The sequence below is a fragment of the Haliotis asinina genome, chromosome 3, assembly GCF_037392515.1.
Source record: "Haliotis asinina isolate JCU_RB_2024 chromosome 3, JCU_Hal_asi_v2, whole genome shotgun sequence".
In the NCBI taxonomy this organism is placed as follows: Eukaryota; Metazoa; Mollusca; class Gastropoda; order Lepetellida; family Haliotidae; genus Haliotis; species Haliotis asinina.
In genome coordinates this window covers 27120368-27147294 of record NC_090282.1, presented here as the reverse complement: position 1 = coordinate 27147294, position 26927 = coordinate 27120368, and the positions used below count along the sequence as shown (strand labels likewise).

The 26927-nt window shown below is 36.4% G+C and overlaps 2 protein-coding genes across 4 annotated transcripts in view; one reads left to right on the top strand and one right to left on the bottom strand.

The window, feature by feature from the left end:
* Positions 1–26927, bottom strand: part of LOC137277761 (focadhesin-like) — a 482967-nt gene that overhangs the window by 387883 nt on the left and 68157 nt on the right. The gene's annotated exons all lie outside the window — the stretch shown is intronic.
* On the top strand, positions 665–26781 carry LOC137277763 (FMRFamide receptor-like). Of its 3 annotated transcripts, none has more exons than XM_067809682.1 (2): positions 665–801; positions 18431–26781. In XM_067809682.1, the coding sequence occupies exon 2, from the start codon at positions 18569–18571 to the stop codon at positions 20342–20344; it is 1776 nt and encodes a 591-aa protein (XP_067665783.1). In that variant the 5' UTR covers positions 665–801; positions 18431–18568; the 3' UTR covers positions 20345–26781. The 3 variants fall into 3 exon arrangements, with proteins under 3 accessions (XP_067665783.1, XP_067665784.1, XP_067665785.1); XM_067809683.1 differs by lacking the exon at positions 665–801 and adding an exon at positions 10384–10430; XM_067809684.1 differs by lacking the exon at positions 665–801 and adding an exon at positions 15735–15782.

The following is a 26927-nucleotide window of genomic DNA, read 5'->3' as shown; positions in this document are numbered from 1 at the left end:
TCACAGAAAAGAGACACATTAAGGAAAGAAAATGAGACAAGAAAAAGAAAAATTTCCAAAAAATTAAAACCATTAATTATTTACATGACGCTTGTCTCAGACTAAACATTTAATTCAGTATTTCTACCCAAATCTTCACCAATACAAAACAAAGAGCAATTGTGACTTTTTAGATATTATGATTAATGACAAAGAGACATTTGTTTAAAAACATATACTTTATGTTAAAAACTGAAGTTACTTATCAAAAACCTTAATGACCACAAAACAAAGAGCACCTGTAATACTAACTAGCTTATGATTAACAAAATATCATTTCAAACATTGATATTCCTGTTAAAAACAACTTATCACAAATTCACTCACAAACTAAAACTCAAGTGTTATTTTCCCTGTTCATGATCAGACAGTATCTGCAATTAATATGATAAAGCATGCTTGTATTTGTTTCTTAACCACAGCGACCGATACTTTACCACAGCGACAGATACTTGACAACAGAGTTACTAGTGTCTCTCATCAGCAGCCTGACTGCTGTGTGCTGAATAAAATCATCACTGTGTTTCTATGGGTCTGCTGACATCAATGGCTAAATGCAGCGCTATAGGTAGACGATATATTAGCATATGAAAGCTTCCCTCAAGTGATAGAACTTGTTCCTGGTTCACTCTGCACAGAGTAAGATTGAGTACATCCAGCAACAGTACATACACTGTGTGTGTGGAAGTTCTTGTCACAGAACTGAGTACCTTCTTCCGGGAGATATGTTTCCAGAGACTTGTGTAATGACACATCATTAAGGTAAGGCTGTTAGTCTGACAATCCTCTATCACTTAACCACATCCTCATAATCAATTCAGGTGAGATTGAGCTAGTTCAGAAAGTTTGTGTGGTGATGTGAATCATCTGTCAAGGTAAATATAGGCAAATGAAATTTCAAACACAGGAAAATTCATCCTGGAAAAGTTTGTTTTGTTTCTGTGCTCATTTACTGATATTCCAGCTCAGAATGCTAGATAACATTTCACGTAAATGACGAACCTGTTATTAGTGTTGGGGTAATATGGACAGGATACAAAGTCACACAACCATGTCACAGCAGAGTCTGTTTCTGTTAAGTCATTTCATATTTACCTCTTCTACCTCGTAATCCTTGAAGCTGTTTCAATTAATGAGTGAGGTTTGTACGATAAGAAATACTCTACTTTTACCATGACAGTGTCAATAAGTAATCTAAGGCAATGACTTTCGACAAAAGCAATGCTACACCTCACTGAGCAGAAAACATGTTGCACACAACAAATAGAGGAGAGGTGTGAAAAGAAGTAATGGATACAAGTCAATAACTTTACATTTCTAAATCTGTACATGATAGTTAGTTGTGAAAGTCAGGTGACAATAATTAGCAAAAGTTAGACCAGTTTATGACTGATATTGATGTATGGGAGGAGGTGTCATCATAAACCATCTCAAACTGGGGTGACTGGCGCAAGACAGGAAATTTTAAAGACGATGTTTTGGATCAATGTCATGTGTTAATGTCATGATGTCTTCAACATTCATATCCTCAATGGGTCTTGTAATGGTGATTTGTCCTGTGTTTCCCTTACAATAAATCCCAGAAGTGTTGTGTGTGTGATCGGGTGGGGAGGCTTGTTGCTGGAAGTCTATGAGTGTTGTGAAGTTGGTGGTGAAACATCACAGCATGAGTGTCTTGAAAGACAAACCATTCATCAGTTGTTCGCTTGCGACAGTAGCTCCACCAACTCTCTCTTGCAGTCACATCGATGCCACCTGATACAAACCCTATACACAACCAAATCTGTCAAGACATCTCAATCTGACGATGACATTCATTCTAAGGTCGCCAGACATGGCCAAAATTATCAAGGAAGAGTAAACAGAATAGTGACACATTTGAAAACATAACACGTGCCAGCGATGATTACCCAGGTTACGACTTTCTGTATACCTTTCACATCTGATGATTTGTAAGAATCAGCATTACATGTGACCATCAACCATAGATACATAGCGTGTAGACATGTTTTCATCATGGGACTGTAAATTGTACAACAGTGTCCTGATGAAAGTTTGTGGCAATTTCATTCACTTGTCACAGTGTGATTTTGCTGAATCTGATTTCAGACCAACTGATCCTGTATTTGGTTGTTGACCTGAATGTCAAAACAAGGTCAATTATCATACATTTGGTTTTCTGGTACCTGCCTGCACACCTCTAATTGCAGAATGTGAACTGTGAATGCATTTGTCTGTGCAGACAAGCATGCTAATTGCACGGAGATGCACCTCACATTGAAATGATGGGAACTCACATTGAATGATGCATGATAAGCAGAATCATTAAGACTGACACATAAAAATGGATACAATTAATCAACCTTCCTTGACCAGGTAGGACATACACCACAAGTGTGTGACACATCTTTACAATGTGTTTTGGTTTTAAGTTTCCGGACATAAACGTTCCTGCACAGAACGTTTGTCATCTGTTGCTTATGTCAGGTTCACATTTTCTACAATGTATACCTTCCACTGTCTAATACTTGTTTATAGGACTATAATCACAGTAGTCTTTGTTCCCAATAGATTCTGTTTCAATAACAAGTAACAACACTATACTGAAGTTCTTGTGAACAATCAAGCAGACCACAAACCAGCATTATTCTTGATCAACTGGTATTGTTATTCTCGATACCTGATTTATTTGCCTCAATAACAAACATAGGGTAAACAAGAGGTCTTTCTTCCAAAGAATCTGAATAGGCACATATTTCCCATTGATATCCTGTAGTACATGCAAGTGACTTGGCAGTCCCTCTGGGAGACTGTTGAAGAGGCCAGCCATTAGCTAGAGTATTTGAAAATATTGCAAAGAAACGAAAAAAGGATTCAAACACTGCATATTATGTTACATACGATGAAATAATATACTTTTATGGGAAAAAGTAAATGATACAGAATATTCTGCAATTTGCAAAACCTCAATTAATGCTTTTTTCTTGAAGGAAATTAACTCATCTTATTTTGAAACAATAGCTGAAGTGTAGCTTACAGTGGCATGACTTACAATTGTTCTGCCCCAGCTAGTTATGACACATACAGGCACAGTAATGACATACAGCAACAGGTAAGAATACTTACCTGCAAGAATACTTAAAAAAAATGTATTGTAACATGTCACAATACATATTTCAGACTTTTTGGCATTCTTCATAAAAATTATGTCTATTTATTGATAATGCATCGATATTTAGTGTATGATTTTCCATCTTTATAATATATATATAACACTGAGAGCCATCCCTATTTTTCAGTGTTTAAAGTGTAATGTAGAGTATCTTCAGTTGAAAGTACAGGTAACTAGCTTCAACAGCAGTGAGATGAGCGATGTAATTTTGTCACGGTAACCAAATTGAACGATGTAGCAATAGTTCGAATAGCTCCGTAACTAATTGCACGTTAGTGATGAAATAAGTAGTAGAGTACAAATTAATATGGCATCTTATATACAAATGTTCGAAGGCTGTTTGGAACAGCAGAGCCTAGATTTTTAAAGCTCTCTTGGCATTAATATAGTCTTAAGTTAACATTAACGTATGGCACTTATGACTATCTTAACACTATGAGATCTTTGAAAATCTAGGTCCAAGGATTTCACTTCATGCTGGTATGTGTGAAGGTCAGTGAATTGCAATGATATCTCCTTGGAAAGATTCTGTCTCTCAACTCAAGCAATATTACCTGTGTTGTCACCAGTTTGGAATAATAAATTGTAACCCCATCCTAGTTAAACGAGGGTTGGTATGTATATATTCTGCTTCAAGGTCTCTGTGGGGACAAAGGAGGAGGGCCTCCAAGCAGGGATGACATTATCTGGTATCAACAATGGAAGGAGGAAGTACTGTTGTCATGAGTGTATGAGAAGGTTGGTGAGTGACTCAGTCAGTCAGTGAATGAGTGGGTTGGTGAGTGAGTGAGTTGGGTTTTACAGCGCTTTTAACATCGCTTTTGGCAATATGTCACACATTACTACTGCAGGGGGTAGCAGAAATGGGCTCCACACATACTATTCACGGCGAGTGAGAGTGAGTGAGTGAGTGAGTGAGTGAGTTTGGAAGGAGATACTGAAGTGAGTCAGGCTTGATATTATGCCGAAACCACCTGAACAGGTATAGTGCTGACACAATTAAAATACAACTAGGTCAGGATTTGAAGCAACGACCCATGCAAATTCCACTTCATGTACAACTTGTCCATCTGTGCCCCATCACACCGAGTGAATACCATTGAATGACATGGTCCAATATCATCTACCTGTGATATGGAGGCCCATGATGATGGCTTTGAATAAGACAACAACCCACACAAAATAAGCTGACACTACCTTGGCCCTTTCAACTATGAAGGTGTTTTTCTTTCAATAATATCAATAGAAAAGTTTCTCTCAACAATATCAATAGAGAAGTATGTTGTGTTAACAAATTTGTACGAAAGATGTGAATCATACTATACGCCATAATCTTGTCTGCCATCATTGTGTAATCTGCTTCTCATGGCTTATCTTGCTTCCATTATCCCTGGTTAATTGTAAGGAACATAGCATATGCATTAACATCAAGTTTAGAAATAATATTCATGTATATAACTACTTAAGAGAAGCTGTCTATCCCCCTACTTCTCCATAATGATTGAAGCCTTGACAAACCGGTTCGGCTCTAGTTGTTGTCAGAAAGCTACTGCAACCTACCTCATGGTTATAATGAAAATCAGGTAAAATATTGAAGCATACAGTGTTCACAAGTCACAGCTTTGTCTATAATTGAAATTTTAGTGTCAGTTGTGACAGCAACAGTTAATGATGATCTTGCATTAGCTCTATTACTGATGTGGAAGTGTATTTGTGGTGAGTGGCTGGGTATCGAGTGGCTGGGTTAAAAGTGGGTGGGTAGCTAGGTTGGTTTTACGAAAATGAGTGAATGGGCGTTTTTTTGGTGTGATTGAGTGAGTTGGTGGGATAGTTGTGATTTTGCATTAGCTGAAATGGAAATGGAAATGGAAGTGAATTTGTGAGTGGGTGTGTGAGTTCTAGGTGAGTGAGTTCTGGGTGAGTGTGTGAGTTGTAGGTGAGTGAGGGTGGGAGGGAGGCAGGAAGTTTTGGGTGAGTAGGTGGGTAAGTAAGGGAGGGAGTTTTCGGTGAGTGAGCAAGTAAGTAAGAGAGGGAGGAAGGGAGGGAGAGTGTTTTGGGTGAGTGAGTTTTGAGTGAGTGAGTTGTGAGGAAGTGAGTGAGTTTTGGGTGAGCGAGTGGGTAGGTTGGATGGGCCTAGCGTCTTGATTAGTCTGGATGAGTTGATTTTTTTTGTGACAAGGTGAGAGTGTACGTTAATTTTAAGTTGCAAGTGAAAATGCAGTTTTGAGTACTGTTGAATACAAACAGTATTTTCAAGCCACAACCCCAAAAATGTCCTACTAACACCCAGACCTATACATCAACATTAGTTTCAAGCCACAAGACCACCAACTACCACAATACGATGCCCTTGTTCATTAATAAACAGGTCTAGCGACAAACATATAACAAAACCATTTAAATACGCTACCAAACAGGAGTACAACAAGTACTATGTATGTCACAAATGTAACAACAGAAAATAATGAATAAATATATAAAAGTGCTGAAAAACATACAAACATGACATTCAGTGACAAAATAAATGCATGGTTTAATGTACAATGATATTCCACAGAGAAAGGCATTTGGAAACAACGGCATAATGAAAAAATATATAACAGTGCATAAAGGACCACTAGACTCAATTTTTTGGTACTCTTTTTATCATTGCATATGAAAGACTTTTGGTTAGTCATAAACGAAACACCATTTTCTTTTTTAAAAAACTTGTGGTCAATTAATAGCAAGCGCTTAAAAGTCGCTAAAAAGCCGTCTTCTTTCTCCTTCGCCCGCAAACGAAACCGCAGACAGGTTACGTAACTCGGTCGCAAGAGTCCTACAGTGACATCATAGAAGGAACGATTTCCAGTTAAATGTGTAGAAAATGTGCAGGAAGCTCGTCCGTTTGCTGATTTCTCGACGTCACCAAAGACATACCGAATTGTTGTGTTGCCATCAGTTGTTCCTTGGGGTCGGGTGATGGTGTCACTATGCACAGATGTCCACACAGACTAGTTTGTGCTTAAATTGGTTGTTAGTGTGTGCGAAGTGAGCTTTGTGGAAGCCTGTGGTATATACTAAATCGGATGGTTCGCCCCCTACCACACTTCCAGGATAGAAAATGGAGTTCAAGTTTCATCAAGTTTATAAAATCAAGACTGCTTACTACACATTGCTGACCAAAAGGATTTTGCATGGATATAACGCTTTCTCCCTTGGAAATGAAGTTGTGGTCGAAGTGACAATATTATTGTAAGTAATATTATATTGACCCCTTATATTGACCAATTCAAAGAGTGAAATTGTTATGTTATAAGCAATGTCATGTAAAATCCTAATGTCCATCAATAAAATACATATTTTACTACCAGTAGAAAGTAATTTTGATTTTGTAAGTCGGTGAAAACAAACTTAAATAGCATTCATCCTCAGACATTGCACCGCCATTTTTTAAAATCGTGAAGTCACGGGCTAAAGTCTGTTAGAATTATTGAGAGTATGATTTGTTCTCATCAAGTTAGAAAATCAAACCTAGTTTTTACTCGTAGTTAAATATGCATTTGAATCATGGCCAAAAGGATTTTGCATGACACAACTTTTAACATAAGGACTTCTTCCAAGAAAGCAAGGTGGGGGTCGAAGTGACATTTGTATTGCAAGCAATGTTATATTGACCTCCACCTCACTTCCAAGAGTGAAATTGTTATGATATAAGCAATGTCATGTAAATTCCTAATGTCCATTAATAAAATACATATTTTACTACCAGTAGAAAGTAATTGTCCTTTTGTAAGTCAGTGAAAACAAACTTAAATAGCATTCAGCCCACAACTGGGCGCCGCCATTTTTGAAAATCGTGAAGTCAAATCCATTTGAATTAATGAGATTATGTATGGTTTGTTCTCATCAAGTTAGAACATCAAAACTACATAAATATGTGTTTGAATCATTACCAAAAGGAGTTTGCATGACACAACCTGTAACATAACCTAAGCGAGGTCAGGGTCGAAGTGAAAATACTGCGCGATAAATTTCTTCACTTTCTAAATTTACTTGGTTTGTAACGTTCACTCACAAGTATGTAGACACTTGTCAATATATGTCTTTATACTTGGTCTCATAATCCTAATTACTTTATAATCATACTTGTATGCATTTTGAAAATTAATAAAAAGAAGCGATCTGCGAATGTGTAACAGGAATGTAATATGTAGACATTTCATAGTTTGCCTATATGAATCATAATTTGCACCCACGCCCTAGTGTATGTCGTCTGCATCATTACACTTAACGACGAAAACAATGATTCTGTTGAAAGCTACGACAACTTATCAAAAACAAAAATGCAAATACTGAAATTAAAGTTATCGGAGCAATGTCAGGCTGTTACCTTCTTCGAGGAATGTATCCATCAATATCCACAAAAACAAGTGATATATAATTCATCTGCAGATTTTCCAAGTGATGTGTCTTTTAACAGTCTAATATACGAAAACGTGATGTATCGTTTCTGGTTTTTCACGTTGCTGTATAGTTTCATTGGTTACCCGAGATAGCACACCTGGCAAGTAATTGCATAATGTGCGTCATTCTTTTCAAAAAGTTATTTAGTTAGCCAATAATGAGCAATCAATCAATGTATTGGCAGTTAATCCTTTGAAAGAAGGGTGTTGTTTTACATTGACACAGACACGAGAGAGTGTATTCAGTATAGTGTAGTAAATGTACATACATAAACACTACCTTTTTGACAAATCCCCCATTTAAATACCCATAAAACTAATTAATCAATCAGCGTGTTATCGGTTAATCATTTGATCGATCGAGACACAAGAAATGCCAAATGGGGGCCTTTGTCGGGTAATCTAAGTGGCGTTACCACTAATTATACCTGTTATAAATTCATTAACTGAGCATCAAATGAATGATGACAAATAACGTGTAGGTTTATACCACCTAACACGGATTACAACCTCGCGACACCAAGTCATTTTGACAGAATCGTCTATGGAAACAAGGGTTGTAACTCGAAACCTAGTCAAAGCAGGAGACAAAACTAAATGATAGTAGATTGTGAGAACACATAGCTTTCATTTTTCTCAACAGCTTTCACGATTTCAGGTTTGTTCAACTCCTGAAATGTAGATGAATACTGCACAGACCCTCATTTCTGTACCCACTATTACGTCATGGAGACGCGCCGCTCTGATTCGTTGAAATTCGTTTGCGGCTGAGAATTTTGCACTATTGACAAAAAGGTCGATTTAAGGTAGTTAAAGATCGAAATGAGCAGTTTTAATGACAGGGTTTCATTTATAACGAAGTCAGCAAGTGATTTTGCGTTTGTACCCTATTAGAGTATATGTGACCTTTAAAAACATACAAACATGACGTTCAGTGACAACATAAATGCATGGTTTAATGTACAATGATATTCCATAGAGACAGGCATTTGGAAACAGCAGCATTGTGCAAAATATCATAACGTCTCTATCGCATACATGTGCCTATTACTTTCACTTCGTCAGCTGTGGTATCATCAACAGGAATAAAGAGAACTGTACTTTTAAATACACACATAAAAAAATCCGGGTACTTCTAGAAAAAAAATCATGTTCTATTCACCATAAGACCTTTTGTCGAAAAAAATAAAATAAAAAGGTGACTTGAAGCCAAAACAAACCTTGCACAGAAATTGAAAACAGCAAGACTACTTTCAACATTCAGATACTTCTAAGAACCACATACAGTACAAGGTTCTTTGACTGTTTGATCTCAGAGCAGAGAACTTCAGAACAGAAGTATCATAAACCTTTGATTTGAGTTGCCTAATGCCATATCTCTGATCTATTCATAGAATATACCAAAAACTGTTTATCTTATTGATTCTCAAGCAATACATCTCTACAAAGCTGTATGATAATGTTCTAATCAATAAAGTAATTAACTGTTGAACAATCACTCATCATTTCACTCCTCGGACTGACTGTTTGTTTGAAGACCCACTTTCATTAGACAGTTTGTAATACTTACTTCAGGGGTGCAAGAAAGAACCATTGTTTCTGTATGATTAATTAAATACATTAGTTGTCTGGTGTTAGAAAGAAAACCTGATTTCAAATCTTGCTATGGAGTGAAAGTATTTATTGTTACTCCAATTTTAGAAATATTTTAGAAATATATCATGAGAGGGGACACTAGAAATGGGCATCACATATTGTACACATGTAAGGAATCGAACCTGGATCTTTAGCATGACAAGCAAACTCCTAACCACTGGGCTACCCCACCGAGTCAGTGAGTGAGTTTATGTTTTTGCCATTTTTAGCAATATTCCAGCAAATTATGGAGGGGGGACACGAGAAACTGGTTTTGCACATTATGCCCATGAGGTGAATGATACGTGGGTCTTCCACATGACAAGCACCAACTACTGACCAAATTCTAAACAATAACAATCCATTACCACTTCACAAATCATGAAAGAACCATATAAACAGTTGATTAGTGTTGCTATGAGACACATGTGTTGTATGGTCAGAGTTGAACAAGTGCCGGTCAGGTCTACTTCTGTAGGGGGCGGGAAGGAACAAAGCTAACAATATGTTTGCTCAATATTTGACATTTTGAAAATTCTGACACACTGGATTGCTGAAAGATTCCTTAAATATGGTTGAGACTGTATGGTTGAGACTGTATAACGTAAGGACTGTGTTATCCTACACATTATAATCTGCCAATGTCACTGTTAACAATATCTTTATATCCCCATGTAATATCCTGTCATCCATTTTATAGTCAATGCAATTCTATATCATTGTAACTTCAATTCCATTTATGACGTTACTGCTTTCAATTATGTAATGATACAAACTATCAATAACAGAATACTACTTAAAAACAATTAGTACAGATTCACAACCGTTCCATGAATAATACACAAATGTTCGGCTGAAGAATCTCACAAGCTCGTTCAAACTGACACAGTGTATCAGTAGAATCACAGAGCCAGACTGCATCAGAGCTGGATGGGCAAGTCACAAACTAGCCTTGTGAGCACTACAGCGTTACAGAGCCACTGTGGTAATTGTGTTCGGAGTTGTGGTAATTGTGTTCGGAGTTGTGAGGCAGGAGAGGTGCTTCCACACATGACTGACCTTACTGTCCGCCTGTGATACTCACATCACGCTAAACATCACAGCGACATGCGTGCTGGGACGCCACACGTTCTTACAAGGTAAATTTGTCTTGAGTATATTATCTTGTCATCAGTTGGAGAATTGACACTTTCAAAACTAAACCTTGCATATTTTGTCATACTCATCAAAAACATGTTTATAGTGAGAAACCAAGAACTTACAAGGATGCAGGAATCCTTCATCAGTGATCTCCTTCAGTTTCTCTTACATCACTTCAAAAACTATGCATGGGATCTATCAGCCAATTAAATAGCTAACAGTTGTTATGGGGATTGGAGTATGAAAGAAATGGGTGAATTATGACCAGTTATCTTTACTATACTCTGGAGAAAAATTATTCAGACATGGATAGTGTTTAATTTCTTCACAATGACTCAAGTGAAATTCAGAGATGCTTCTCGCTGACCCATTTAAGTTTGCGTACATTTGGGGCATGGTACATTAATCACTAACATCTTATTCTGACTTACCTCAACATTCATTTTAATTGTGTTGTTAAATTATAGTACTGGAAATGTATGCTGCACAAAGTTTGAAACTGAAAATCAATATAAATGTTATTCTTAACAGCTGATAATTAATATCGGATGTAGGAGTTACCAGTATATAATGGATCAAACTATGGATCTGCTGGATGTATTCAAAAGAAATGCACGTGATGTAAAACTTATATAGTTCATACCTAAAGAGGATTGGCCACATTCCAATGAAAATGCTGTTTTAAGAAAAATTTGGGACACAGTTTACAATATTAATTTCAAGAAGTATCAACATATATTTGCCTGTCTGAACTGAAAATATCAAGATAGATTATGTGATTAAAAAATAAATCACACTTAAATTATATTTATCCAGATAAACAATCTGACTGTATCAAAAATTATATCTCATGTTTAACCTTAATTTCAATGTATAATTTAGCAGTAAATTTAAATTCAAAGTTCTCCAATAGGCATGGTTATGTGCAATTATCAAAATTACATTTTGTAATTTAAAAATTCATGACTTTAACTGAAAAGAGAGTATTATGAGTATTTTAAGGTTATTTTGAATGACTACAAGGATTGACCACTTACTAAGATATTTACATGGTAAATCTGTAAGGTGGATATTAGGCGCTTTACAAATATATTATTATTATGGTACAGATAAGCTCCACTTTGGCATAATATTCAGAGATTAGTGGGAAAGCTCATCATACAAGTGACCCAGGTTTGATTCCCCAAATGGATACATGTGTGGGCCATTACTGGTGTTCCCCACCATGACACTGCTGGAAAGGGGACATAAAACCCTACTAACTCACTCTCAGACTGCTATCCATTTCTCACCAAAACCCAGTGTAATTGGTAAATATGTTCACAGGAAGTGGTTTCCGATATTTACCAACGTGCTGTGCCCCTACTTCAGATTTAGGTTCTAAAAACTTGGGTTTTAAAACTGAAGGTATTTAAAAAAAACTGTTCCAAACACTGAATATATATAAACCTATGGACCCTTCTAAACTCCAGTTTTGTCTGTGTGTGACTTAAGCGTCTCCTTTCTGACTCTTTGATTAGGCAGTTGTGGCCTGTCATGCTCTGGCGATGTTAATTGATGCTCAGAACATAAGTCACTGGATTGCCAGACTTGATTATTTACATGGCCCCATTATTAGCTGGAATACAGCTGAGTGTAGTGCTAAAAAAACAAAAACTAAACCACAAACAGGTGACTCTTGGCTAAGACATGTTCCATGTTTGGATGACCAAGTTCTTCAAAGGCTGTCTGTTTTACCATGTTTCTTTTCTGACACTAGTCTTAAATCATTACCTTGCTAATTACATTCAAACATACTATCTTCTCAATCTTGAGAAAATGTATGCTATAAATTTTCCGTCTATGTCTGAAAATAATATTCTTTTGCCTCAAGATACAACTAATAGACCTTAATTCGACGCCTTCTTTTCTCGTCTAAAGACTTCCTTTCATAACGAACCATTCAGTAACCCATGCTTGTCATCAGAAGGATTGGTCATCACTCACTGGGCTAGTTGACAGTTGTCATTGTATCCCAGTTTTGTAGATTGATGCTCATGCTGTTGATCACTAGACTGCCTGGCCCAGACTCAGTTATCTAATCTGCCATATAGCTAGAACATTTATAAGAGCTGTCTTCAACAATCAACCAACCAACCTTACCTACAGAAACATAGCACATCTATTCCATGAATTTAGCCAAATAACAATGGTATGGGTTTTGAAGGATAAGAATTATTGTAAAATTAGGAATCAGTTTTCACAAGGGGCTTCAATTTTCTTGTCCTATTTTTTCTACAACCCTGTCTACCCCTAGCATAATTGAGTGACATGAAACACAAGTGACAGTCTTTCTGTACCATCAGCAATCTCAGTGTGTGAACTCCCTGCAGAGTAGCGGATAATAGACCGTGCTGAGGTTCACAATGCAAATTTAGTTATTAAAGGCTATGTTGTCAAATTGGCATTTGATTCTTGTCTGTTTTAATGCATTACTTCTTATGAAACAATTCCCAGAGGAACTTTGACTTTTATCTGCTTTTGTGATTGATAATATAAAACATCAATACTTGATAATATAAAACATCAACGCTAGAGCATCCTTGATTATCTGCCGAAACTGATTCTACTGCTTGTGAAAGACAAAACAGAAGTGACAATTTTATCACTGGATCTTTGAAAATCCATGGTGAAGCTGGTTTCCATGACAAGGAAAAGCTTGAACTGCAACACTGACCAGAGAGAATGTTACTAAAACATTAGTGACCAATTTCACCTAACATAGAAAAATTTCCTAAATATGGATAATTAGTAGATAAAACTGATTTAGGGTTGACAATGATGGCAATGATGATTCTGAAGGGTTGCCCATGATGAATGACAATATTGACACGACTGTTCCAGTCAACTGGAGGGTTGCCCATGATGAATGACAATATTGACACGACTGTTCCAGTCAACTGGAGGGTTGCCCATGATGAATGACAATATTGACACGACTGTTCCAGTCAACTGGAGGGTTGCCCATGATGAATGACAATTCTGATATGACGGTTCCAGTCAACTGGAGTGTTGCCCATGATGAATGACAATATTGGCATGACTGTTCCAGTCAACTGGAGGGTTGCCCAAGATGAATGACAATATTGACACGACTGTTCCAGTCAACTGAAGGGTTGCCCATGATGAATGACAATATTGACACGACTGTTCCAGTCAACTGAAGGGTTGCCCATGATGAATGACAATATTGACACGACTGTTCCAGTCAACTGAAGGGTTGCCCATGATGAATGACAATATTGACATGACTGTTCCAGTCAACTGAAGGGTTGCCCATGATGAATGACAATATTGACACGACTGTTCCAGTCAACTGGAGGGTTGCCCATGATGAATGACAATATTGACACGACTGTTCCAGTCAACTGGAGGGTTGCCCATGCTGAATGACAATTCTGATATGACGGTTCAAGTCAACTGGAGTGTTGCCCATGATGAATGACAATATTGGCATGACTGTTCCAGTCAACTGGAGGGTTGCCCAAGATGAATGACAATATTGACATGACTGTTCCAGTCAACTGAAGGGTTGCCCATGATGAATGACAATATTGACACGACTGTTCCAGTCAACTGGAGGGTTGCCCATGACGAATGACAATATTAATATGATGGTTCCAGTCAACTAAAGAATTGATCATGATGAATGACAATATTTATGACTGTACAAGTCAACTGAAGGGTTGCAGAGAATATATGAGATGATTGTGCTTGTCACCTGAAGGATTGTTTAAAATGCATTACATTACTTTATCAGTAAAATGAAAGCATGTTTTGGTTTTTTTGTTTGTTTTTTTACCAGTCAACAGAAAGATTTCCCAGATCAAATTACATTCCTGACATAACTGTATCAGTAACCTAAATGGATGCAGTGGGATCATTATACTGATCAATTTAGTGCTTATCCAAGTTTGTGACATAAAAATTTTCAGGGACTGCATTCTCAGCTTCATGGGAAGGATACAACTCAAGCAGACAGTTAAGTGTCAGGTTTCACAATGACATCTCACCCTACTTGGTACCCATTAACTGCTTATTGAACTGAAACATATTAAAAAAAACTCACTTCCTCCACGAGACATGTTCAGGTTCTCTGAAGAGTTTGCTTGGGTCAATACCAACCACTCAGAACTTCTAAATATAACCTTATGCCTATCACACAACTGCAAATACATGAGCATATGTTGTTAGGTTCATTATATATAGATAATGATCAGCAAACATATTATAAGTTGTCAGGAGTGTAGCGCTGGAAAAGTGGTGTGGTTTAATATCATCTCTGTTTCCAGATGTTTAGTTGCCACTAAAATTCTGTTCTGTATCTATCAGGTGTGTCATCCTGTAACTTCAGGCTTCACCGACTGTAATGGATGTCAAAGATATTATCAGGGCTCCTTGAGCAAAATGTCACAGAGCCAGATGAACTTATATAGATTGTACTAAATGTAGAAAAATACTTAATCCTTATAAATCCATTTAAGATTGTAAAAATTTAATATTTTTTCTAAATATATTGTGAAAATGATTTTTCTAGATAAAAGCACAAAAAAAAAGAAAAAAAACCAAACATCAGCTAAAGCCATTACCTTTAATTCTGACCCTAAATAGATAAATTCAGCAAATTTTACAACCTATCTGAGAAAAATTGAAAGAAAAGTGAATAAACCGTTTAATCACCTCAAAATGCTTGAAGGAAGTGAAACAAAATAATTTAAATGCTGAGCCTTTGCCCTTCTGGGAAAACTAGTCGTAAAGGTCTTTAATTCAATTTTAAAAATGCTCATTTCATTAAATGGAAACTAGTGAAAAAGCTGTCTGATTGAAGTACCTTGGAGGCAATGCTATTGGCACGTAGTGGCAATGTGTGGTGGCGAACAAGACAATAACATATCGGCACACACACAACTAAGTTGCCACAATGTCCCACAGCAAATAGATATCCCTTTACAATCAGAAAACAGTGACAGTCACACAAAACCTTGACGGCATACCTTACCAGCAGGGGCCATGTGATTATACTCATCAGCCCTGAACAAGCAGCATGAATCTGGTCACCCCATATCAAAATTAGCTGCATGTAAGATGATGGTGACTGTAAACCTGAGCTGTACTAGCTAACTGTGAGCAGCGCTATCGAGACGCTGGCCTCTCTTTGAATGGGTGAGTGGCTCGCTTGATGTGCCTAATATGACTATAACAGTTGCATCAATCTAACTTTCTCCGATGTGCTCTGAGCATTCATGACGCGAGGGGACTGTCATCAGATGCCTTGCACCACAGGAACATTGTCTCACGGGACTAGGTACAAGGTAAGACAGGGACGAGGAAGGACGTTTAAGGACATTTAAGGTCTTTAGTATCAAAAACAGTGTATGAATTGGAAATGTTCTGACAATTTGCATCTTGAAAATACCATCTATGAATGGCATGTTCTATGATGAAAAGAATGGACGTAATGATATCTTAGTAGAGCTGACATGTGAAAAGTTTATGTGCCTTAAGTCGATGAGTACCTTGAAGGACAAGCTAAAGGTTAGTCTATGGATATAGATACATAAGATTTTGATAGTAACAAACTAACCCATTAAAATTAAAAGAGCCCCAATGAGTTGAGAGATCCTCAATGTGAGCAAATCTAGACTTGCTTAAGGCTTTAGCATTGCAGAGAAGGCTTGCAAGGTGGGAAAATAATGTGGTTCAGGGACTGTGAGACAGACTACTTGAATGAGTGTTATCACAGTGTGTTATTTAAGTGTGACTGAGTATGATGCATCAGACTGTGTTTGCTCTTCTCACACAACCTTTTGGGTGTGTCCCTAAGATGGACACATGCTGAATGTAGACACATTATCAAGCTGCAACCTGTACATCGTTACCCTGTTAGTACATCACTGATGCGTGCCTCTCCTTGCAGGTGCTTAATTCTGAAGGCAGATAAATACCTGACACAGGAATGTCTGGTAATTCATATCAGTCTGTATCAAACAGAGTTCATAAAATAGTTAAGTTGTTTACATGTTTGTCCTTGATAGATTACATATCTTCAACTTTCATCAAAAGACTATATCTTCAGGTTCTTAATTTTTTTGTCCACAGAATATATCCCCATGGTAATTTTCATCTGAAGAGCGTATTATCAGGGCAAATGTATCCAAAGAGCGTATATCAGGGCAAATGTATCTGAAAAGCATATTATCAGGGCAATTTGTATTTGAGAAGTGTATCATAAGGATAATTTTCAATTAAGGAGTGTATCATTGGGGCAACTTCATCTAAAGAGTGTAATCAGGGCAAGTTTCATCTACAGAGTCTGTCATCAGGGCAATTTGTGTCTGAGGATCAAACTATCACAGCAATTTCCATCTAAAAAGTGTTTAATCAGGACAATTTTCATCTAAAGAATGTGTCATCAGGCCAATTTTCATGTAATGAGTGCATCATCAAGGCAATCTTCATCGAAAGAGTGTATCATGAGGGCAATTTTCATCTAAAGAATGCATAATTAGGGCAATGTTTATCTGACAGGTGCATCATTAGGGCAATGTTTATCTGACAGGTGCATCATTAGGGCAATTTTCATCTGAAGAGTGCTTAATCAGGGCAATTTTCATCTGAAGAGTGTATCATCAAACCAAATTTCTTTCTTCATAAAGTGTATATCCCAATGGCACTTTTCAATGAATGAATATTGTATATCCTATAATTTTTTTTTCTAATGCCTCTAATGCTGTTGTATAAAAACAGGTTTTTCACATCTTGAATTGGAGGAGTCTGAAATGAGGTTGTCTCATGGACAGGTCAGAGCTCACATTTGATGTCAAATGGCAGTTGATTATCTATACAGTTCTGATTTTGTTTCACAGTAAAAACTGCTTTAAAGAACTGTTCAAGAACTGTTTTTGTATATAAAACAGGAAATGTATCTTAATTTCTTGTCATACTTTTCATATTTCACAAATAAGGATTAAACAAGTTTCCCCTTGATCTTGATTGCCAAGCCAACTGACAAACATGAGTCTCATGGTGAGCATGAATGGGATCACCTCCAACTAATTATAACAGTTATTTTCACACATATATTTCATTTAAAAAATCACTGCATATTCATTGATGTTTCACAAAATACATAGTTGCATTAACGATTGAGTGGGAAAAACTGTTATAAATTAAATTTTAACTGAGAAGTTACGTGTGACCGTACAAGTGACAACTACCTGCTGAACCTAAAATCAATTCCCACTGTCTTAACAACTACCAGGAAGAATTAGTGAGGGTGTGCCCTGTAGACTTGCAAGACATGCAGGAAAAACAAAATAAGTCCAGTAAATTGAAAGACAGTTAAGTGGCCATTTAATTACAGGATCAAGACTCCATATGTCAAACTTACTTACTGGTAAGTGCTTAAAATAATTGAGTTTTTTTACAGTCACCAAACTGGCATCATTGTACCAAAGCACAGACTGCTACCATGTACTGGAGTTCTGCCAAGCATTGTATAATGATCATAATAATAATACATGTAATAATAATGGAACAAAAACATAACTGCATTGCAAATATACGAAATGTGTATGTGCATTGTTCTGGCATGCTTTACAGACAGGTCAGGCAAATAAACACTGAATTTTGACGTTATTAACGGATGATTGTCCATGGGGTCACTTTCTCAGGGGAATTTTCTTTCAGAGTTTTCTTCCGACCAAAGGCTTCGAAAAGTATTTTTTGGTGGGCTGAAATGAAGTAGTTGATCTGACTCAGCAGTGTACAAGGTTAAAAGAGAGATGACATTATGATTCATTTCCTTGCTTTTAAGAAGTAATATCCATGCACTATCTGCTCATAAAAGTTAACTTTATCTGATGTACAGGGATGACTCTAATCGTTTATGTCGTAAATAATGTAACAGAATGAGGATATACAACCTTTCACTTTCAAATAAATATTTTCTGTTTTCCAGATGCACCATATGAAGCTGACCACAGTGTGTGCAACTACAGCTGTGACTACAGAAACTAGACGACAATGTTGACAAGTCTTCGATGCTAACCCCTGCACTTGTGTCCTAACTTGCTGACCGTGGATACATTCTTTTAAAATGAGTAGTGAGTCGATGGAGACTGTTGTCTGGCCAGATCAGACCATGAACGAGACAGGGATAGCGATGTTCCCAAACTACACAGCAGTGAACAACACTGGCATGAACACAACAATGAAACCTCTCATCAACTTCTGCAAGTTTAAGCCACCTCTGGAGCAATGGGAAGTTGACCTCAGCTTCTATCTGAATGGAGTCATCACGCTGCTCATAATTGCCCTTGGACTTGTGGGCAATATGCTCACTGTCATTGTTCTGACCAACAAGACCATGAGGACATCAACAAACTGCTTCCTCATGGCACTGGCCATCTGGGACTCCATTGTCCTCTTAGTCACCTTCTTCCTCATCAGCTTAGGGGAGTTCACAGAGGAGTACAAGTACACAGTGTTCCCCTACATCGTTGCATTCATATACCCTTTGGGTCTGGTTGCACAAATGATAACAATATGGCTGACTGTTTCCTTCACAGTGGAGCGATATATTGCTGTATGTCATCCCCTGAAAGCAGCAGGCATGTGCACCATCAATCGAGCCAGAATGGTGATAATAGGTGTGTGTTTTGTATCTTTTCTCTACAACATCCCAAGGTGGTTTGAATATAAAGTCCTTGCTTTCACTCATCCACCAACGAATGACTCCTGTATGATAATCAGGCCAACAGAATTCAACAAAGACCCACTGTACAACAAAATCTACTTCGGCTGGTCCTACTTTTTGGTCATGTGTGTTATTCCACTTGTGTCACTGGCAGTGCTCAACACATTTCTCATACTGGCTGTAAGACGTTCGAAAGCACAAAGGAAAGATATGAATGTTCGTCAATCTCGGGAAAACAATGTGACAATTATGTTGATATCGGTTGTTCTTCTCTTCATGCTTTTTCAAGTGCCAGCTCTTATATACAATATGGCATATGCTATTGATATAAACGCTGTCCAATCTTCATTTGGATGGAAAATTCTATCAACTATTCGGAATTTCCTTGTGAATCTTAACAGTGCTGTTAATTTCATTCTGTACTGTGCTTTGGGGCAGAAGTTTCGACGGACATTTGTACGAATCTTTTGCCCCAAGCTGCGAAAGAACTTGGATAATTTTAATTCATTTTCAAACACATTCAAGATGGATAAGATGAAGAAGGAAAATGGTGCCAATAAATATGTCAAGATGGCCAACAAGAATAACCACACAACTTCAACAACAGGGGATTCTGGGGTCGTCACAAAGTCAGCTGCTATTTCCAGGTACTCACCTCCTGTTTCTGACTCAAATTTCTCTGATAATAGTGTTGCACCTGTTAGTGTAAGAAATGACAGGGTTGACAAACCCACCAAAGGTAAGCTTGATAAGAAAGTTGAAAGTAGTAGCACTGATGCTCTTGATAGTAATGTTCAAACAGATCACGGTACTGATGAGACAAAAGATACAGAACATGATGCACAAGAAAAGCAAACTGGTTCCAATGCTGGCACCGGTGGCAATGTTAGCAGTGGTAAAAAGCTTGAAAAGGATACGAATGACAATGTTGAGAATGCCAAACAAGAAGTTCCAAAACATGATAATGCACCAACTGATGATTCAAATAAGGCCCCAAATGATAAACCGGAAACCAAAATTAGACACCCCTTATTTGATAACCACCTGCCAAAGGAAGAGTTAGTTCCAAACGAAAACTACATTGAAAACGAAAACTACATAGACAATGCTAAATCAGACCTTGATGCTCCATTGCTTCTGTTGCTAGAAAGTTGTAGGGAGAGTGACATTCTTTAGAGACATTCTCTGACATCACCACTTTGTGGCTGATGCTTCTCTGCTGCAGCTGGTTGCAACCTCACAGGACACTGAAGTGGCAGGTCTAGTAAAGGTGACAGATGCTACACCAGCTGAAGAACTCACTCTTTTCTAGCTAGGAGCCAGGGAGAAAGCCTTGGGCAGTAGATGCTTTCCAGACCCTGCTTGTCCCAATTTCGAGATTGTTTGTTGGGCATTCCGGAGAACCTAGGTGAACAAACATGGTCCTACCAGATGCTAAGAGCCACTGAGGTGTCTCAATTGCTGTAAAACAGCTACAGCAGAGATCAGTGCAGGAGATAGGTACATGTTTTCCCTGTTTGAAAAGGTAGTGTAAAGGTTGGAAGGAATATATTCTGCAAAATGAGTTGTAACGGCAGGGAAGCACGTTATCAGCTTAAGCAGAATGAGTATGTACTGGTGAAAGGCCATCAGTAACTACCGAGATTAGATGAGGTGGAAGCCTCAGTTTCATACATTCACTACGGAGTGTGGCACAATTGAGTAGTGTGAGCTTGGTTGAGTGGACACAGAATCTGAATGAATGCATATTGGACTGTTGATAAGTTTTTATCAGAAAAATTAGATTACTGTGTCCATAAGGGGTTATTCACTAACATTTCTACACATATTTACAGAATAACCAGTTGTACTTTGATTGTTTCATCATTAAATCTTTACTTAATGCTGCTGACAATTCCTCACCATCAACACTATAATCATAAGTCTAGGTCACCTTCATAAAAACCCAACAAGGTTCATGTTTCATTTCACCACCAGCCAAAAACAAGGATAAACATGAGAATTCAAGTCCATCAAAGAAACACTTAAATCTTCAGGGCAATAAGCACAGACAGGCATGTGCAACACATTTGAGGGGGGAAACCATACTGACGCAAAGACAATCCATGTACGTCACATTTCTAACAGCTAAAGGAAACGTCTACTCTGAGATATGAGGTGTGTCAAAAAGATTAAATGGACATAATCATGATATTCTCTGACTGTTAAATGAATAGCCCGAGAAACGCAGCCATTTTGTAGGTCACAATTATTTTTAAGATGCCTTTTTCTTACTTGACTATGAACATGAATTAATGAACAGATATACCATGCATGAAAGTAGTACTCATTATTCTCCAAGTCTTGTTTTGCACCAACAGAGCATGGGCTGATGTGTATGCAATTCCTGCTGAGGAGATACAAAGTTATCACTCACTCAAAAACATGTACTGAACATTATTCAAACACATAGTTGAACTTTTCAAAGATTCCATGGAAATCCACCAAAAACTACCCAAAAAAAACAATGGTTTATTCTAAATGTTTCCATAACATTGTTTATTTTATATCCAAATGTCGACCATTATTTGAAGCGAAACTCTTCCTCTACAAACACATCAGCATTTGTGGATGTATGCCATCATAATAATGCCATTCCAAAAAAACATAATACATTTAAAAATACATTTATCCATGAATAAAACAGGCCATACATATGCTGCACATAACCACATGCTTAAGTATCATCACATACAAAACAGAGCTCGGTAAAGATGCAGAATGCCATTTTACAGATAAATACAGAATGTGCAATATATACTTGTTCCGATGATGTATCACAAAGCGACGCTTGAATGTTATGTGTGCCTGAGTGGTTAAGGCAACCATTTTGCTGAGAAGTAGGAAAGGTGTTCTGTTGTTCAATGATGAATGGAGAGATTGGTCAATACTTTAAGACACTGCCAGTTGTGATGGAAATATGGTGCCTGTGGATTATTGAGCTTTCAAGATAGATTTATATTTGGTAATATATCATTGTGTCACACATATCCTCTAACACATGTATAATGCCCTTCGTGATGCTAGCTACTTTTGTTACATACTTTGATATGACCTACTGTTTGTGCTGTGAGTTGTACCATTCTTGTACTTAGCAATAATCCAAATATTACTATAGAGCCTATGTGTATAATCAGATATTAGACTGTGGTAACTGCAAGGAATACTTCAAATTATTATCCTCATAAATTGAAAAAAACACTTTCAAAACACCCATGTATAAAGTTCCAATCTAAGAATGAGATGTTTCAGGGAATAACATTTTTACATGAAAAAATCTGCTTAAATCCACGAAAAACTGTAAATTTTCACACACAAAAAATATGCTCAGAAAATTGTTTATGTCGTGAATTGCTTTTCCCAATAACAAATAGCATTTTGCAAATATTTTAAATTCAAACCTAAAAATAAAATTTGTGTCAAAAGTATATTTCATCCATTCAAAAGACGCCATAAGCATACCATTTGTGAACATTTTATATGTTAAATATTCCCACTAAGAAGTATCACGCAGGAAAATCACGAGTCTCTGATGCTTGTAGGACATAAGGCTAGGAATATTCTGACAAGCAAGCTGACATTTTAATGCCACAAGTAACCTAGAAAATATGTCCAACACAGTCAAAGCTATACATAGGCTAGAGAGGACATTGTTAACGCCTGTGAATATATGGTTCTGTTTATTAACATTCCTCTGGTACGTCAAAGCAGTACTCTACTGATACTATTTGTTGATAATTCACATCAAAGTGAATCCATCTATCACTGATTAAAGATTTGTAGTCGCAGCGTCACAGTCATCTGTAAATATATTGTTGGAGATGTTTCGAAATATATGTTATGCAGCAATATTCATAAATGTGTTTTTCTTGTTCTCAAAATGTGTTTGTAAAAACTTCGGATTGCTACTTCAGAAACAGATAACTGTATTAATAACAATCACAACAGGAGTCCTTTTACTCCATTTTTATGTTTTAAATATATGCTTTAACATCTTTTTCACAAATCCCTATGCATTTACTGAATTAAAATACATCTAAATATTTACACCAAAACTGAATTTGAGACACATGAAATGGGATCAAGCCATTCCTACAAGAATGACAAAGTAACTTCTTATGAGTTGCATTAATAAAATAACTTATCAACACAGGCAAGGAAAAAACTTATCAGTCAAATTCCAAAGACAATTCCTCTTTAACTAACCACTTTTTCTCAGGACTCTGTGAATTTAACATTGTTTGGATATTGACAAAAGTCAGCAATATTTGCAGGTACAAACTGAATAACACCTTAGCAACAATCTAGCAAACTAGAAGGTTTAAAAGTGTCTTGCTTGTTGTTGGGGTAACTAATGGACATAATTGGTGACCATCGTGAATGGTCTTCTTCGCTATTTAATGATGAAGCAAAAGGGATATACCAAGTCAATAGTCTGATCATGAAGTTGGGTTATTTGCACCTTCAGACAAGAATAGTCACTTCTGACCTTTTCTGATGTCTGCAAGTTCCTGATGAAATAGCTTGAATACTGCTGGCTGCACAATATAACTGCATTCATTCACTACTATAAACTTAAAGGTACATCCTACATTTGCATTCACTCACTTTTGACCACTAAAAGGTACATCTTACATTTGCATTCACTCACTTTTGACCACTAAAAGGTACATCTTACATTTGCATTCACTCACTTTTGACCACTAAAAGGTACATCTTACATTTGCATTCACTCACTTTTGACCACTAAAAGGTACATCTTACATTTGCATTCACTCACTATAGAACTCTTAAAGGTCCGTCATTTGTTTCAGGAATATTGCTAACTTCACCTTTATACATATAAACATTCACTCATTCAACATCCATATAAAAATTGGCATGCAACATACTGTATGATAAAAAGCCCAGCAGAGCAGACAGACCCATTCATTAACATTAAACAGTATCTGACTTATTACCAAACTGATATATTTGTTCATGATGTGAACAGCAGAAAACAGCTTTTTGACATGTATACATTTTTTTGTTTTCACTTTAATAATCCCACAGTATCATTTTCATCAAACATGCACTATTCTGAAACATTCCAGATGACATTGTCATGTTACTTTAATTATTTGATCATTTGCTAAAAAAGTGTCCCATGATTCTTTTGAGAAAAAAAAGCCCTCTACAGCTGAACAGAGACATGTTTATAAAAACAAACCAAAATGGTCACAATTCTAATGATTTCATTCTTGATTCAACCAGTTTCAATATATTCAGGTTAAGTTAAATTAATCCATGTTTTATTTTTCATATTCTATGATGCTGTGTATTCCCATAACATGGTATTATGCAATGCTTCCAATTCACAAAATCTAACTGCTTATAGAACAGAGACTTCACAATGTTTAATTCATTCACTTTGGCATCAGGTAAATTGATGTTTTGTCACAATGAAGTTGATATACAAATATTGATTTTAAAAACATACTTTTTTTTCAAAGGCGCTATGCTTTTGTTAGTTATCAGATCTTGACAATCAATCTCATGGTTTCAGTATGTGGTTAGACATTAAAATATCCAATCAGAGTATTTTTCTAAAACTTAATCCATGTTCAGTGGCATACATGGCCTTAAACTGACTGAGTCTAAAATGTAACGTCATTGGCCATGATGCTTTCTATACAAACTGGTACCAACACTTCAATCTGGCCCCAATTTCTCGAAACAAACATAAGTCTGAGTTTGGACTTAAGTTCAAGTTTTTACTCCAATTTGAGAAAATACATTTCCCAGAATGTACTGAAATTGATATTAAACTCAAAAACAGTACACAGTTTGAGTTTTGTGAATATATTGCTTAAGGTGTTTGAGCATTTTCTAGTTTAAAAAATGCATTTGAGTTAAAAATAAAGCAGTTTCAAATTGTCAAACTCAGTTTGAAATTTGAGTAAAAACTTCAGTTTGTTACAAAAAATTGGGGCCTGGTCATCAATCTTCACAGCAAGCTGGCCAGGATAACAAACACATGATGTGTTTATTGATACGTCATAAAAACACAACCTGCAAATCAAATAACATGTTACAATATTGTCGCTGAGCAAATTCTTTACCTTTCAAACAGAGAATACTCACAAATAATGAAAACACGACAAATGATCCATTCATCTCAAGATGTGTTTTTTCTAAGATTTCAGATAATCCTAAAGCTGCTTTTAGAAAGTGTCCTTCCTATGTTGTATTTACACCTATATGCATGCTACCAACTCATAAATATATGGAGTACCTGTTCTCAAGACCAAAACCTGTAACACTAAGGCAAAAACCTCTTCAGATAGTTTAACCTCCACGCAGTCAGTTTACTGTCCAGTTTCTTGGACCTATTGATTCCATTTCTAATCAAACAAATGGACATCTTATTTAACTTGTCCAGCATTTTGACATGTGTAGGATTTACAGAAGAGCTTCTTTTAGTTGAAAACTATTTTTAACAACTTTGTTTACTTATCTAATGATGAAGTTCAGTGAGAATATAATCTTAACATCTTAGTTTGTGTTTGTTCCATAGTATTTTGTTGTGATGTTGTAGTTTGTCAAAAATGAAAGCTATACATACAAGTGCTCAGTTCTAGCATTTATGCTAGTGTTTAAGGTTTTACATCACTATTTTGTGTTTTTGATGACTTCTATTTTTACAAACCATGGCTCACAGTATAAGGTGCAACAATGAAATGACTTGTTTACACTGTATATAGATTTTGTTGTGTTTCACTTGTATAAATGGAAGTATTATGTTGAACTTTGCTTTTGTTTTTTGCACATGTGATTATTGAAGTTTGTGACCCGCTTTGTTAAATTGTAGAAGAGTTTAAAGGTTTTAAATAATCCAACCCTATTCCTTCAAATCACCAAACATCAACCAGGCAATGTCTTTGTAAAATTAACATTCAGTTTTAAATAATCACAGGTTAAAATCTGCCAGTTTCGAATCAGTTTTACTGACTTTCAAGACATCAACATTTACTGTCTAAAACAGTCTTGTGAAAAGTTTCATTTCAACACTGTTTGATTTCAATCCAAAACTGGAGAAAACTTCAAGAAACCCAAATATTATCCATTATGAAATTATGTTGCAAACATTCCTATGAACAATAATGCAATTTCAATGGCAAGCACAACTATCTCCAAATTTACAATGCAACTTGCACTGTTCCAACCTTTGGTTGCATTTTGAAAAAAATCTTTTCTGTTTAATGCATCATTAGGAATATGTTAAGTGATCAATACAATGCAACATGTTTGAGCAGAAATCCTTCGTATTCATATTTGAAGGTTATAGTATAGTTAAGAAATATACAATGCAAAATGGAATAAATTCTTCTAATGGAATACCAAAGACTTGTAAGTATATATGGTGATATGGTATCAAGGTACTGATAACATAAATGTTTGTAAAATGTTAAATATCAAATCAATGTCACATATTGTAGATTGCTCTGATTTGTCATGTTCATCTTGATGTTACTAAACAGAACTTGCTCACATGTTACAGTATTCAAGAGAAATAAAGTGGGTTGGAAATATCATTGGAGTAATCTTATCTGTTCGGAACCAACATGGTGGCATCACAATCATCTCTCAAGCTTCATTGTCACTAACTTTTGCTAACATTACAGAAATTAATATGATCCTTCATTGATTACATATGCCTATATAAGATGAATTCTTATTT

What these genes read in the sequence shown, in the direction of transcription:
- LOC137277763 (XM_067809682.1), top strand. Translation starts at nt 18,569, where the DNA reads ATGAGTAGTGAGTCGATGGAGACTGTTGTCTGGCCAGATCAGACCATG.